The sequence below is a fragment of the Centroberyx affinis genome, unplaced genomic scaffold (genome assembly GCF_046629955.1).
Source record: "Centroberyx affinis isolate AG114_WGS23_722 - 3 ecotype Tasmania unplaced genomic scaffold, CSIRO-AGI_Caff_v1 ptg005118l_1, whole genome shotgun sequence".
In the NCBI taxonomy this organism is placed as follows: Eukaryota; Metazoa; Chordata; class Actinopteri; order Beryciformes; family Berycidae; genus Centroberyx; species Centroberyx affinis.
This window is the reverse complement of record NW_027282536.1, coordinates 147,071-158,714: the sequence shown is the minus strand read 5'-3', so window position 1 is coordinate 158,714 and position 11,644 is coordinate 147,071. Positions and strand designations below refer to the sequence as shown.

The 11,644-nt window shown below is 42.9% G+C and overlaps 1 protein-coding gene across 1 annotated transcript in view; it reads right to left on the bottom strand.

Moving 5' to 3' along the window:
• Positions 1–6,576: 6,576 nt before the first annotated feature.
• The window catches only part of kcnd2 (potassium voltage-gated channel, Shal-related subfamily, member 2), a 142,675-nt gene continuing 137,607 nt past the window's right edge, over positions 6,577–11,644 (bottom strand). The window contains exons 3-5 of the mRNA XM_071546081.1: positions 10,057–10,152; positions 8,975–9,222; positions 6,577–6,754 (exon numbers count right to left, since the gene is read on the bottom strand). Of these exons, the coding sequence (XP_071402182.1) occupies positions 6,577–6,754; positions 8,975–9,222; positions 10,057–10,152 (522 nt within the window). The remainder of the gene's footprint in view (positions 6,755–8,974; positions 9,223–10,056; positions 10,153–11,644) is intronic.

The following is an 11,644-nucleotide window of genomic DNA, read 5'->3' as shown; positions in this document are numbered from 1 at the left end:
AAAAACACATTTCAATCATGCTGCTAATGGTAACTGTTGGATGAAACCCATAATACCCTTGAGGACATTCTGTACCATAATTATGCGGACATTCGTGATGTTGATGGTACTCGGCTGTGCTTTGTTCCTATTGCATTACTGTCATAATCACAGTAAAGAACACTCTCTTGGCTGTTACTGCTATACTAAAACACTATTTTTATTTTACCCAAAGCATACTGTATGGCCAAACAGAATAGAGTAACGACAGAAAAGTTATTTATGACCACCTACAGTTGTCTCATGACAACATTCATCATCGGGACAAAGTAGCTTCCCCCCAAAGAAGTATGTAAAGAAAAGTAAATGACACAATTCTGTTCAGTTTATCCTTAAGCTCTAAACCAGTACACTTCTCTGGATCAGTGGATATCCAAGACACCAGATGGCATCATGTTTGGCAGGCTGTAGTCTTCTCCACCTGTCTGTTATCATATATCAGCAAATCAGCAGGGTAACATCATCACCACATCATCACAACACCCCCCCCCCCCCCCAAACACACATGCACACACGCACACACGCGCACACACACACACACACAGACACACGTAACAGTAATAATATGAATCATGCATCTTAGCTTTAATAACACTTTTCATTAAAAGTAAAACTCAAGGTGCTATAGGAAAAAGATAAATAAAAGCAGATACAATCCAATGTGAAATGAATAACTGAATATAATAAACCAAAAAACAAAGAAAAAATAAAAATAAAATGTGATAAAAAAAAAAAAAAGGAGTGGCATTTCAGCAGTTGACAGAAAATGCCTCGCTGTAGAAGATGGTTTTTGGCTTTGTTAGCTAGCTAACTAGCCAGTAGGCTAATTCCACAAAGCAACCAATGTTATGCGACTACTAGCCACTGTAAATGCTAGCAAATCAGATGTGTTAACAACAGGACAGTGATAGCTAACCAGATACTAGACACAGATACTACACATACTATCTAACCACATGCTATGGTTAGCTAGCTAACAAGCTGACATTAACTAAACACAAAATTGATCAGAAGTGTCAGGGGCAAAATGATCAGTTCCCAGTTACAACAGCACAGAAATTAACCATGTATATTCAATTCTGTTGAATTTGTTGAAGTTATATATTTATATATATATTATATATATTTTCCAAAAATACTTTGTAGTTGCAGTTGTACACCTCAAAATGCCAAAAGGTAATAAACTCCAAAAAACACTGTCCAAATTGGAACACTTGAACGTCCAGCAATTAGGAGGGCTTTGTTATTGCTGTTGAGCTGGAGGTAGCTGTGTGTCGTTCACGACTTTATCTCCTCAAGGCTGACGTTGATGATGCAGCAGAGAATGTGAAATGAAATTCCTTGCACGCTGATGACAAGGCGGAAGGAGAGCATGCACAGGGTGAAGAGGATGGGGCCTCTCTCTGCCCTGGGAACATAGGACCCTGGGAGAGCACATATGTAGAACTGGGGAACGTAGGACCCTGGGAACATAGGACCCTTTGTCATGTTCCCATTATGTGCCATATAAATATGGGGAACATAGGACCCTGGGAACATACATACGCTCCCGCATTATCTACAATAAGACGACTGACCTTTTAGTGAGAAGTAGTTTGTGTGAATTTTACCAATCTCCTACACAAAACTGCCAGACTTGGCCGCATATCATTTAAGATTACGTAGCATTTAGCTCTAGAGCTGCTTCAAATTCTCATTTTCTCACTTCTGAGATAATGCTAGTGGCCTACTATCACTCAACATAGTGTATGCTACAGTGTTAGCATGGTGCAGAGGAGCCAACAATCTACTGGGAACACATGGGTGATTTTGGTGTCTATGTTCTCATCACTTAACTGATGGGCAAGGGCTTTGGTTTGGAACTGGTCCATGGCCTAAGTTCAGAGATCCAGCCAGGAGACAGACAGAGTCCTAGGTGGGACTCTGGAGGTGTGAACCAGTGGTGAGTGGGGGTTTGAGATAAAGTGTTAGTATGACCATTACAGGGAGGGGTTGAGCGAAAAGACAGAACAGAGGATGAATGGGCCCGCAATCCTCGAGATGAAATCCCTGCTGTCTCTCTCCATCTCCCTCCCCCTGTTCACACCCTCGCTTACTCAGTTGGCAGCTCGACAACATCAAGGATGATTTATGAAGGAGGGATGGGTGTGTAGGGCCGCTGTCATTTTGGCTTACAAAAGACATATTGTTTTCTCTCTGGTCGCTGTCTCTCGCCTCCTCCTGCCTCCTCCGTCTATTCGCTAATTTGTTGTAGATGGACACACAGTAAGGTTCTTCATCGCTCTTGTCTAGAATGATATCCCACTCTTTCTCCTTCCCGTTCCCACTCTTTCTCCTTCCCGCTCTCCCGTCTACCCCTCCCTGTACAGTAAATTGAGCCGGAAATAAAACTGCTGCCCCCCTGACCCTCATTAAAAATAGCCGGGACAGAAATAGTTAGGCATACTTTAGTTGTGTAAGTCTGCCTCCCATGACCATCATCACCACCCACCATACCCCCCCCCATCCCCACCTCCTCCATCCTCCCCTTTCCACATGTCATCTGCAATGCTCCATGGGGCTTTGGGCAAAACGGAAAGAGAGAGAGATTTTTCTTTGTGTTTCTTTGGACATGAGTGCAGCCCCTAGTCACAAAGTGCTTCTTATATCTATCACATACAGTATGTACATGAGCAACAGCAACACTCATTTACATTTACATGCACACCAATACTCCAATTATTGGGAGTAATCACCTTAAGGCAATCATTTAATTAAAATGTTTACATGGTTCAATGTAACGCGATTTCTCTAATAACCCGGTTTATATGGACTCATTTAAGACTTGGTCCAAAGGTCTAAAGAAACTGACATAATTCAGAGGTCAGCTTTGCTCGAGTCCCAAGTCAGTCTCAAGTCTTGAGGCACAAGTCTTGAGTCAAGTCCCAAGTCCAAATGTAGAACACCAAGTCAAGTCCAAGTCAAGTCCATGTCATTAATGTCAAGTCAAGTCTCAAGTCTAAATGTAGATTACCAAGTCAAGTCCAAGTCAAGTCCATGTCATTAATGTCAAGTCTCAAGTCTAAATGTAGAACAGCAAGTCAAGTCAGAACAAATCAAGAGTCCAGTATCAATTTAATATCTTAAAGAAAACTAAATATCTAGGACTTTTCAATGCAATATGGTTTTAATAGGACAAAAACTTGGTAAGAGCATCATGAGTTTGATTTCTATAATCAGTTCCAACTTCAATAAATTCAATCATTCCATACAAATTCAGAAAACCAAGTCAAGACTTTAGAAACCTTTTCAAGTCACCAAAGTACAAGTCAAAATCAAGTCCCAAGTCACCAGAACCCAAGTCAAGTCTCAAGTATTCTCTTCATGCATCAAGTCAAGTCTCAAGCTATTACAATTGTGACTCGAGTCTGACTCAAGTACGCGGCAATTTCAGTAGTTGGAGTATTGCCAGGTTAAAATTGGATTATTAGAGTGCATGTAAACGTACACATTGTGTTGATTGCAAAAGGAGACACCCAGGCTTGTAGGAATATTTTAATAGGACAATGATTTATTCTATTTACTCAGACACTGCACCAGACTAAACCATTGAATTGTATCTTTTTTTAATATTATTCTCAATAATTCATAAACAGTATTCTGTCAATAACACAAGCTGTAACAAATCAAAAGTAATAATTATCATAATCATCCTCAGAATTTCTTCAATTTACACAAGATCATGTACAAGTTTGCAGTAATCTTCGGCCCTCCCACCCGATCCCAAAAAGTTTCCTACAGCCACAAAGAAGCAGTGACAGACATGACGACTGCTCTGGTGCAAACATCAAACCCCAAGTCTCCAGCAAACGCATGCATTTTCTAATGGTAACCCTTTAGAAAAATATTAAATGCTGTGGATTGGAATGTTAACTGAACATAAGACACTACAACTTCTTTTGAAAATCATTGAAAAAAAAAAGACTAAACCAAGATGATTTACTACACCAAAGAACAATTTACAGCACATGTGCACTAGCAACAGTTGTAATAATAATCCTTATTTTCTTTCTTTTTTACAACCAAAAAGCAGTTATCTTATAACCAACAACATTATGATATCCTCAAAAATATGTTTCTATAGTTTTCCCCCCCTTCCCCCAATTCCCTGTCCTGTAAATACAAAGCATAGGCCGTCCTTACAAAAACAAAAGAGAGAAAGTAAAACAAAATTGCATTGCATATGTCACATTATAGTCAAGCAATGATAGAGCATGGGCAGGTTTGGGGGTGAAGGGGACGCTAGCGGGGTTGGCCTTTTGCATCTTCACTCATAATTGTTGCGTTCAGGCGGCTTTGCCATCCATCTTGAAACAAATGTCCAACACCAAAAGAAATGAATCCACTGTCGAACAAGTGAGCTCAACTGGAGGCTAAATCCCAGCAGTGAGAGATGAGATACCGGTGCATCATTAATTCAGCTCACCAGAAACAAAACCTCAGAACATATTTGCATGAATGATATACTGAGCGATTTTAGCGGTCCACGAATATTTGAGCGGCGAATTGCTCTGTGCTCCGATGGCGCAAAAGCAGAGAAATAATCAAATCCAGCTCACTCAGAGCATGTTCTGTGCTCTTCTCTCAGATGGCTGCCTGTCCTGTCGCACTAATGAACTTCAAACCCCAACAGCGGTGATTAAGTCAAGAGGCCTATATGGTGAATCAGGAAACAGAAAAACTCCTTATGAACAAATCCAAATGCATTGGAAATGGACATACAGCAAGCTCTCCCTGTAGAAGAGGCGCGGTCACAGTTTGTTCCATAAGAAAAGGGAAATCATCTTTGTATCAAAATGGAATGGATTCAAACCTGTGTTCATTTTAAGACCTCTGTTCTGGTACGTTGAGACTAGGGTTTGACCGATATGGGTTTTTGAAGGCGAATACTGATACCAAATTTTTTTAGAGTGAAGTCACCAATAGAAAATATTTTGTGGCAATATTCTTTATCTTTAAATTTGATCATTTCCATACCAAAAAATTACAAGTATTCAGTGTTATCCCCAGAATTGTATACTTGTCAGGGTGGAAAAGCCTCTGAAACAGCATTTAGACCATCATGGGACACTAAAAACTCTCCACTGAAACTGACCCACCCACCTATTCAGTGGCAGGGTAAACTCTGGGATGCATGACTGCTTTTTTAATGAAGAATTATTAAACAAAAAAAGAAAACATGCAAAGAAAACCAAATTGCAGACTGTTTTTATGTAGCTGTGGTCAGGCAGGAACCTCCATATATAGGCAGTAGACGATTGGCCGATATCTGATATTTAATAAAAGCCCAAAATATCGGTCTAACCCTAGCTGAAACTATATAAAAAAACAAACAATAAAGCAATTTAAGGTCAGGCAACATGGGGGGGTAACTAATTCTGAAAGCAAGACCAACCATGATAAACGCAGACACAAAGATCTTTTTCACAAATTGACATCAAAAGGTTTTCACAATGGCGAATTGGCTCGGTAACACAACGAACAAGATGTGCGCGTGGTTCTGTACAGCAGAGAGGAGGATCTTGTTCATCCGGGGGGGGGGGGGAGAAAGGCGGTCAGCTCTGAGAGAAAGGGCGGGAATGCTAACTGATATATACAGAGAACACATAGGCTGCCTATTTAGGACCCAACCCTTATTGCTCATGCCAACTGGCGAATACTCATGAAATCACAAATACAAGGCGAGAGCAGTGGGGTCATGCACACAGTCACACAGACAGGCATGCAGAGGGACGTCCACACTCGCGTCCATGCCCTCAAACACACACACACACACACACACACACACACACACACACACACACACACATACACCTATATCCCAGTCGTAGCTCAAACACACCTCCACGGATTCAGTACATGCACCCCCTTGCTCTGCTTTTTTTTTATGTTGCTTGAAATGTCTTCGTTACCCTCGTCTACCTATGTCAGAGCTCGGTGAATGCGATATCTCCCCCCTCGCCGATCAGGTCATTAACCGCAGTCTAAATAAAGAAATCTACAACCCTAACATCGGCTTTTCCTGCGTCTTGTTTTAAGACATCAAATTTGAAGACACACAATATTGGAAAAATAGTAATGGTAACGATTAAAGTTTGTCTCGGAAAGAGCGTAGTCATCAGCCAAGCTGCTAGAATTCTCCTCGCCTTTGACGCTGGACGGCTGCCGTAAAAGTCTCTCTCTGCCCACTCCCCCAAAAAAAACAATAAAGCGAAAAAACTGTCCAAGGCGGAGCTTAGCTAAGCGTTAGCCTCGCAGATCGACATATTCCACCACAAAGAGTGGGGAACTATGCAAGCTAACCCCTCGCTTCCACCAGCGGACACTTGCTGCAGCACCCAAATCCCCCCTCCTGCCCTGTTACACCCTTTGGGTCTGTTTTGGTAGCAGGGCAGGTCCTTCGCCCCCACCCCTACCTCTATCCCCCACCCCGCCCCCTCTTCTCTCTCGCCATCTGAGTAGGTCGGGTTGCCATGCTGGAGGGGGGGGTGACAGTGTCTAGAGGGCGGACACCCGGACGATGTTGGCCTGGGAGTAGTCGGTGGAGCTGGCCGATTCGTCGCCCTCAGGCGTGGTGACCGGCGGGGTGGGCATGCTGATGACGGCGGCTGTGATGTAGGGCTGGTCGCAGTTCAGAGGCACCGTCTCCTCGAATTTGGCGTTCAGACTGGAACGACTGGAAGGACCACAGAGAGACAGAGAGAGGAAGAGCGAGAGAGAGAGAGACAGAGATGAGGGAGTTATGTGTTTAGACTAGCCAGTAAAATACATGCTCTGTGCAGAGGCTGTGTAAACAGTTGGTGTAATGTTAGTGTGAGAGTGTCTTTTTGATTCATTGAGAGAATTACTGTACAGCAATATGAGTCAATTCAGAAAGTCGAGGAAGTGAAAAGGTCAGCGAAGAAGGAACGGTACCAGTTTGTGAAAGTGATAGCTGTCTATAGCGAATATTTTGTGCCACTCTTTGAATTTTCTTTAAATTTGACCAAACTCTGGAATACATTAGGCCATTCAATGAAGAATTAATTTGCAAAAAAAAACATTATTGAACAATTAAATGATTTAATTGAAAATATTACAGACGACACTGACTGATACAGAGTACTTCATTAAAGGCCAATGTCGGCCCGATATATTGGTCTAACCCTAGTTTACATGTCATGCAGGTTCAACGTCAACCCAAAACAAGCTATGGCAGTGGTTCTCAGCGTGGGGTCCGGGGACCACCAGTCCTTGAGGGGGTTCCAGGGGGTCCCCAGCAAACTGATGAATTGTTAAACTTCAGCATTATTTCATTTACAAGACGTTAACACACATAGAGAATGTAGAAGAATGACTGTTTTGATCATAGTTTCACTGTTATCTCTCTACCTACAATTCAGATAATTATAAAATTCTGGACAAAATTTTATCAAACAATAAAAATATTCTCAGATTTGGGTCCGAGAGACAAAATCTCATCAAATGGGGGTCCGTGGCCCTAATGTGGACTAAATTAGGGGTCCTTGATATGAAAAAGGTTGAGAATCACTGAGCTATGGCATTATGTCATGGTAAAAACCCATTAAAACAGCTTTGGAAACTGCTTGGAACAAAGATATTTATGTTCTGATGTCACAAAACGATGCAGGTAGCAGCTATAGACGACTACTGATGTTGTCTCAACTTTCATTTTGGCGCTATATTTACACATTTTTGCAGGCCGTCGTATCATCAGTGTCAAAATGTTTGCTGGGAAGGTTTAAAATGAAGAGATTGAGAAAAAGAAGAGGGGGCGTTAAAGCATTGACGGCTATTGATACTGCAAGGGAGAGGGATAGAGAGAGAGGGAGAAAGTACTATTCAGCACTTAATAGCATAGAGCTTGGTTTTCCAGCTGTCCATGTTTAGGCGAGGGTTCCCAGACCGGTCAGACCTCACACAGCCCCCACCACAGCTGGACATAGCCTGGATTCCTACTGTCTGACTCAACATGGGAATAGAGTGTCACATGGATTTCTGGTGGCATGTGTTTGGGTCTTTATGTGTGTGTGTGTGTGTGTGTGTGTGTAGGCTATGTGTGTGCCTGTCTATGATACTGTTCATTTTTATGTTAGTTCATTTTATTGTTCATAGTTCATGTGCGTCCAGGTTAAAGGAAGTTTTTGGAAGATCATTGGCTCTGGTGCTCCATGCTAACACTTTAGCATACAATATGTTGAGTGTTCATAAGCTTTGTGCTAACACTTCAGCATGTTGAGTGATAGTAGACTCCATGCTAGCACTTTAACATACACTATGTTGAGTGATAGCAGGCTCCATGCTAACACTTTAGCAAACATTACATTGAGTGATAGTAGGCCACTAGCATTATCCAAACTAAGAAGGTATAGATCTTAGTAAAATAGAAAGTTGTTGATGTTGTTTATATGTAGATTAATACATTTTAAAAATGAAATTAACTCAATATAGGTGATCTAGCCACGTTTATTTGTCAGGTGAGCAACCATGTATTCATCCACTGTGCAACGATGTAACATACCAATCTCCTACACAAAACTAACAGACTTAGGATTACTTACCATTTAGAGCTCCTACACATTCTCATTTTCTCGCCTTTGAGATAATGCTAGTGGCCTACTATCACTCAAAGAGTATACTAAAGCGTTAGCAGGAAGCATCAGAGCCAGTGATCTACCAGGGACACATGGATGATTTTGGTGTCTATGTCCTCATCACTTAACAAGTAAGTTGACCAACGGACCAATGTCCCCAAAATTTGGTGTATTCCTGTAATGCATCTCCAAATGTGTGCGTTGTACTCGGCCCAGGCCTGTGTGGATGTTAATTTAATTTTTCACACTGTTCATACATGTCCATGTTAATGAAAAAGTGTCTTGTCTCAGGCCAATGTTACAATGCTAACCTGTTGGATATAGGTCTCTCTCTGATCTGGATGGTGCTCAGCTCCTGCACGCTGCCCTGCAGCCCTACTGACATGTTGGAGTTAGGAACGTTGAAACTCTTCCTCTTCCTGCGTGAGCAGCAGGAGGTGAGGCCATGGGGCGAGGTGGAGGACATGGAGGAGGAGCGAGAGGCCTGCTTCACCATGGTCACCTCCATGCAGCTGGCCTCGTACGTCTTCTCATCGACAAACTCATGGTTCTTAGGGAGGGATGGACAGACAGAGAGGGTGACAGGGAAATCTCATTATATTTGAGAACAACTTAATCCAGGAAAAACAAAAATATCACAATTAATTTGACAATGATATATTGATGTTTAAAAATGCTGCACTTAGCCCCCCCAGAGGTATACTTTTTGTCATATCTCACAGGTGCTTTATTCGATCATTCCAATTTTTCATGACTTTGTCAATCAATTTGTTCCTAATGACTTCATATCATTGTTTTCTGTTGCTGTTTTAATTAGTGCTTTTTAAAAATACCAATGTATTCAAAAGCACCCAATTCCACCTATGCAGTTTTAATAGATGGAACTATTTATTGAGTTCATGTTTGCCATGGGTCCTAATTTAAAGTATCACACACTATCGGGGGGGTAGGGGCCCTCTGTCAGTCATTTTGAAAGAGACAGACACAGATGCAGCAGACACAGATTTCCTCATGTGCTCTGTGACGACCCTAAATACTGCTCTTCCTAAGGTAAGATGATGTTCAAAGTCAGAGATACAATACATCATTTAATTAACTGTAACTTTCCTAAAATAATAATAATCTGTTTTTTTTTCAGATGACATTAATTACATAACTAATAATGTTTTGAGAAGAAATAAGTTAACATTTTGCTATGATGGTTGTTTCTTACAGTAGTTTATTCTTGGGGTCCCCAGGGACCCCAGTCGGTAGTCCTTGTATGTTAAATATGTTGGTAGGATGAAGGTTAATTGTGGATGGCAAATATGTACATTCCATTGCTTTGCAGATGTCTCACAATTTTTTTCTGGTAATTATGTGTGTGTGTGTGTGTGGATCTTACTGTGGTCTTCTCCAGGCAGTGCAGAAGGTGGTGATGCTCCACCTCAAACGTGGGGTTGTGCTTACACACCAGCGCCTGCCCTGCATCCTTGGAGGCCTTCAGGACACAAAAACAATATGGCCACACAGTGAGCTTCCCAACAGTAGAGCAGGCCAGTACTCCACCCAAAACCACAGCACAATCCCAGAGCTAGAGATATGGACAGGGCTAACGTTCTCACGACTTTGTGGGAACACTCTAGTTTGTCATAAGGAAGCTGTTAGAACGCTTAAATCTGTCCATTTTTTCAACCCCCTCCTGGCTCAAAGTTAGTTTTAGAAAGTGACGGATCGCTCAATGGTTCAAACTCAGGCCACCGACAGAGCCATTTTATCAAGTTTATCAGTGTTTGGATTAATGTGTTTGTGTCTCTTTACTTGTCTATGACTTTTGACTCGAGCCTCATTTGATCCAAAAGAGCCACCGTACTCATGTTGCGCAGGGGTCAGACTAAATGTGATGCAGGCGGATGGCCAGAAGGAGTGAAAAACTCTTGGATCATGGAATTAGGAGCTCAGCTGCCTGAAGGCCGGGGCTCATCTAGCACCACCATCCCCCATCGCCTCTGCGTCACATTGACTCCGCCCCCCCCCGCATGTCTCGTCGCCGGCTGATTGACATGCAACTCAGCCAATCTCATTCCTCCATGGTGATGGAATCCATGACGCGTTCTGATGATGTCATGAGTAGCGCAGGCCAGTCAGTCCGCAGCCGTGCCACATGGGAGGACCAGTCCAAAATGCACATGAGTCAAAACAAAACACAGAGAGAAGAAGACGCAGCGGAGGAAGAAGGAAAAAAAGAGAGGTAGAAGAGAGTAATCAGTAGAATCAGAGAAGTGGACATGGAGTGTGGTTGCACATGGGGCTCTGGTTGCCTGTTGATGAGGTGGGAGACCTTTGCTCCCCACCCAAGGGTGAGAGCAGGTCTCATGCGGTGGGGGAGTTAGTGGGGAGACAGGGGCGGGAGGGGGGGGGGGGGGAAATGGATGAATCAGTTGCCATTCTCCTGCAGCCCCTGCAGTGCCGCAGGCCATGTGCAGTCTCAGTGTGGTGTGAGAGCAAGGCTGACAGAAAAGATAGCTAGAAGATAGAAAGATAGATGATAGAAGGAGAGAGACAGCGAGAGAGAGAGAGAGAGAGAGAGAGAGAGAAAGGGGAATGAAAGTGAGTCAATGCTGCAGCCACAGAGACAGAGAGTTGGTCGAAAGAGGCAGGTGGAGAGAGAGAGAAAGAAAGAGATGAACATCACGAAAGCAACATCCCTGAATGAAGAGAGAGAGAGAGAGAGAGAGAGAGAGAGAGAGAGAGAGAGACGGGGGGGGGGGGGGGGGGGGGAGGTATACAGCCCGTCCCCTCCCCCTCACTCTGTGTGTCCAGCATGCACCAGCCTGGTAATGTCATGTCACGGCTCAAAAAAAAAAGAGAACGAAAAAAAATGACAGAACGGAAAAGGAAAACACCAGCACCACCCGACGACGATTGAATTTCCGTGGTTACCTCCTCGTCAGGGTCAATCAGCAGCCCGTTGCGTTTGTACTGCAAATAAG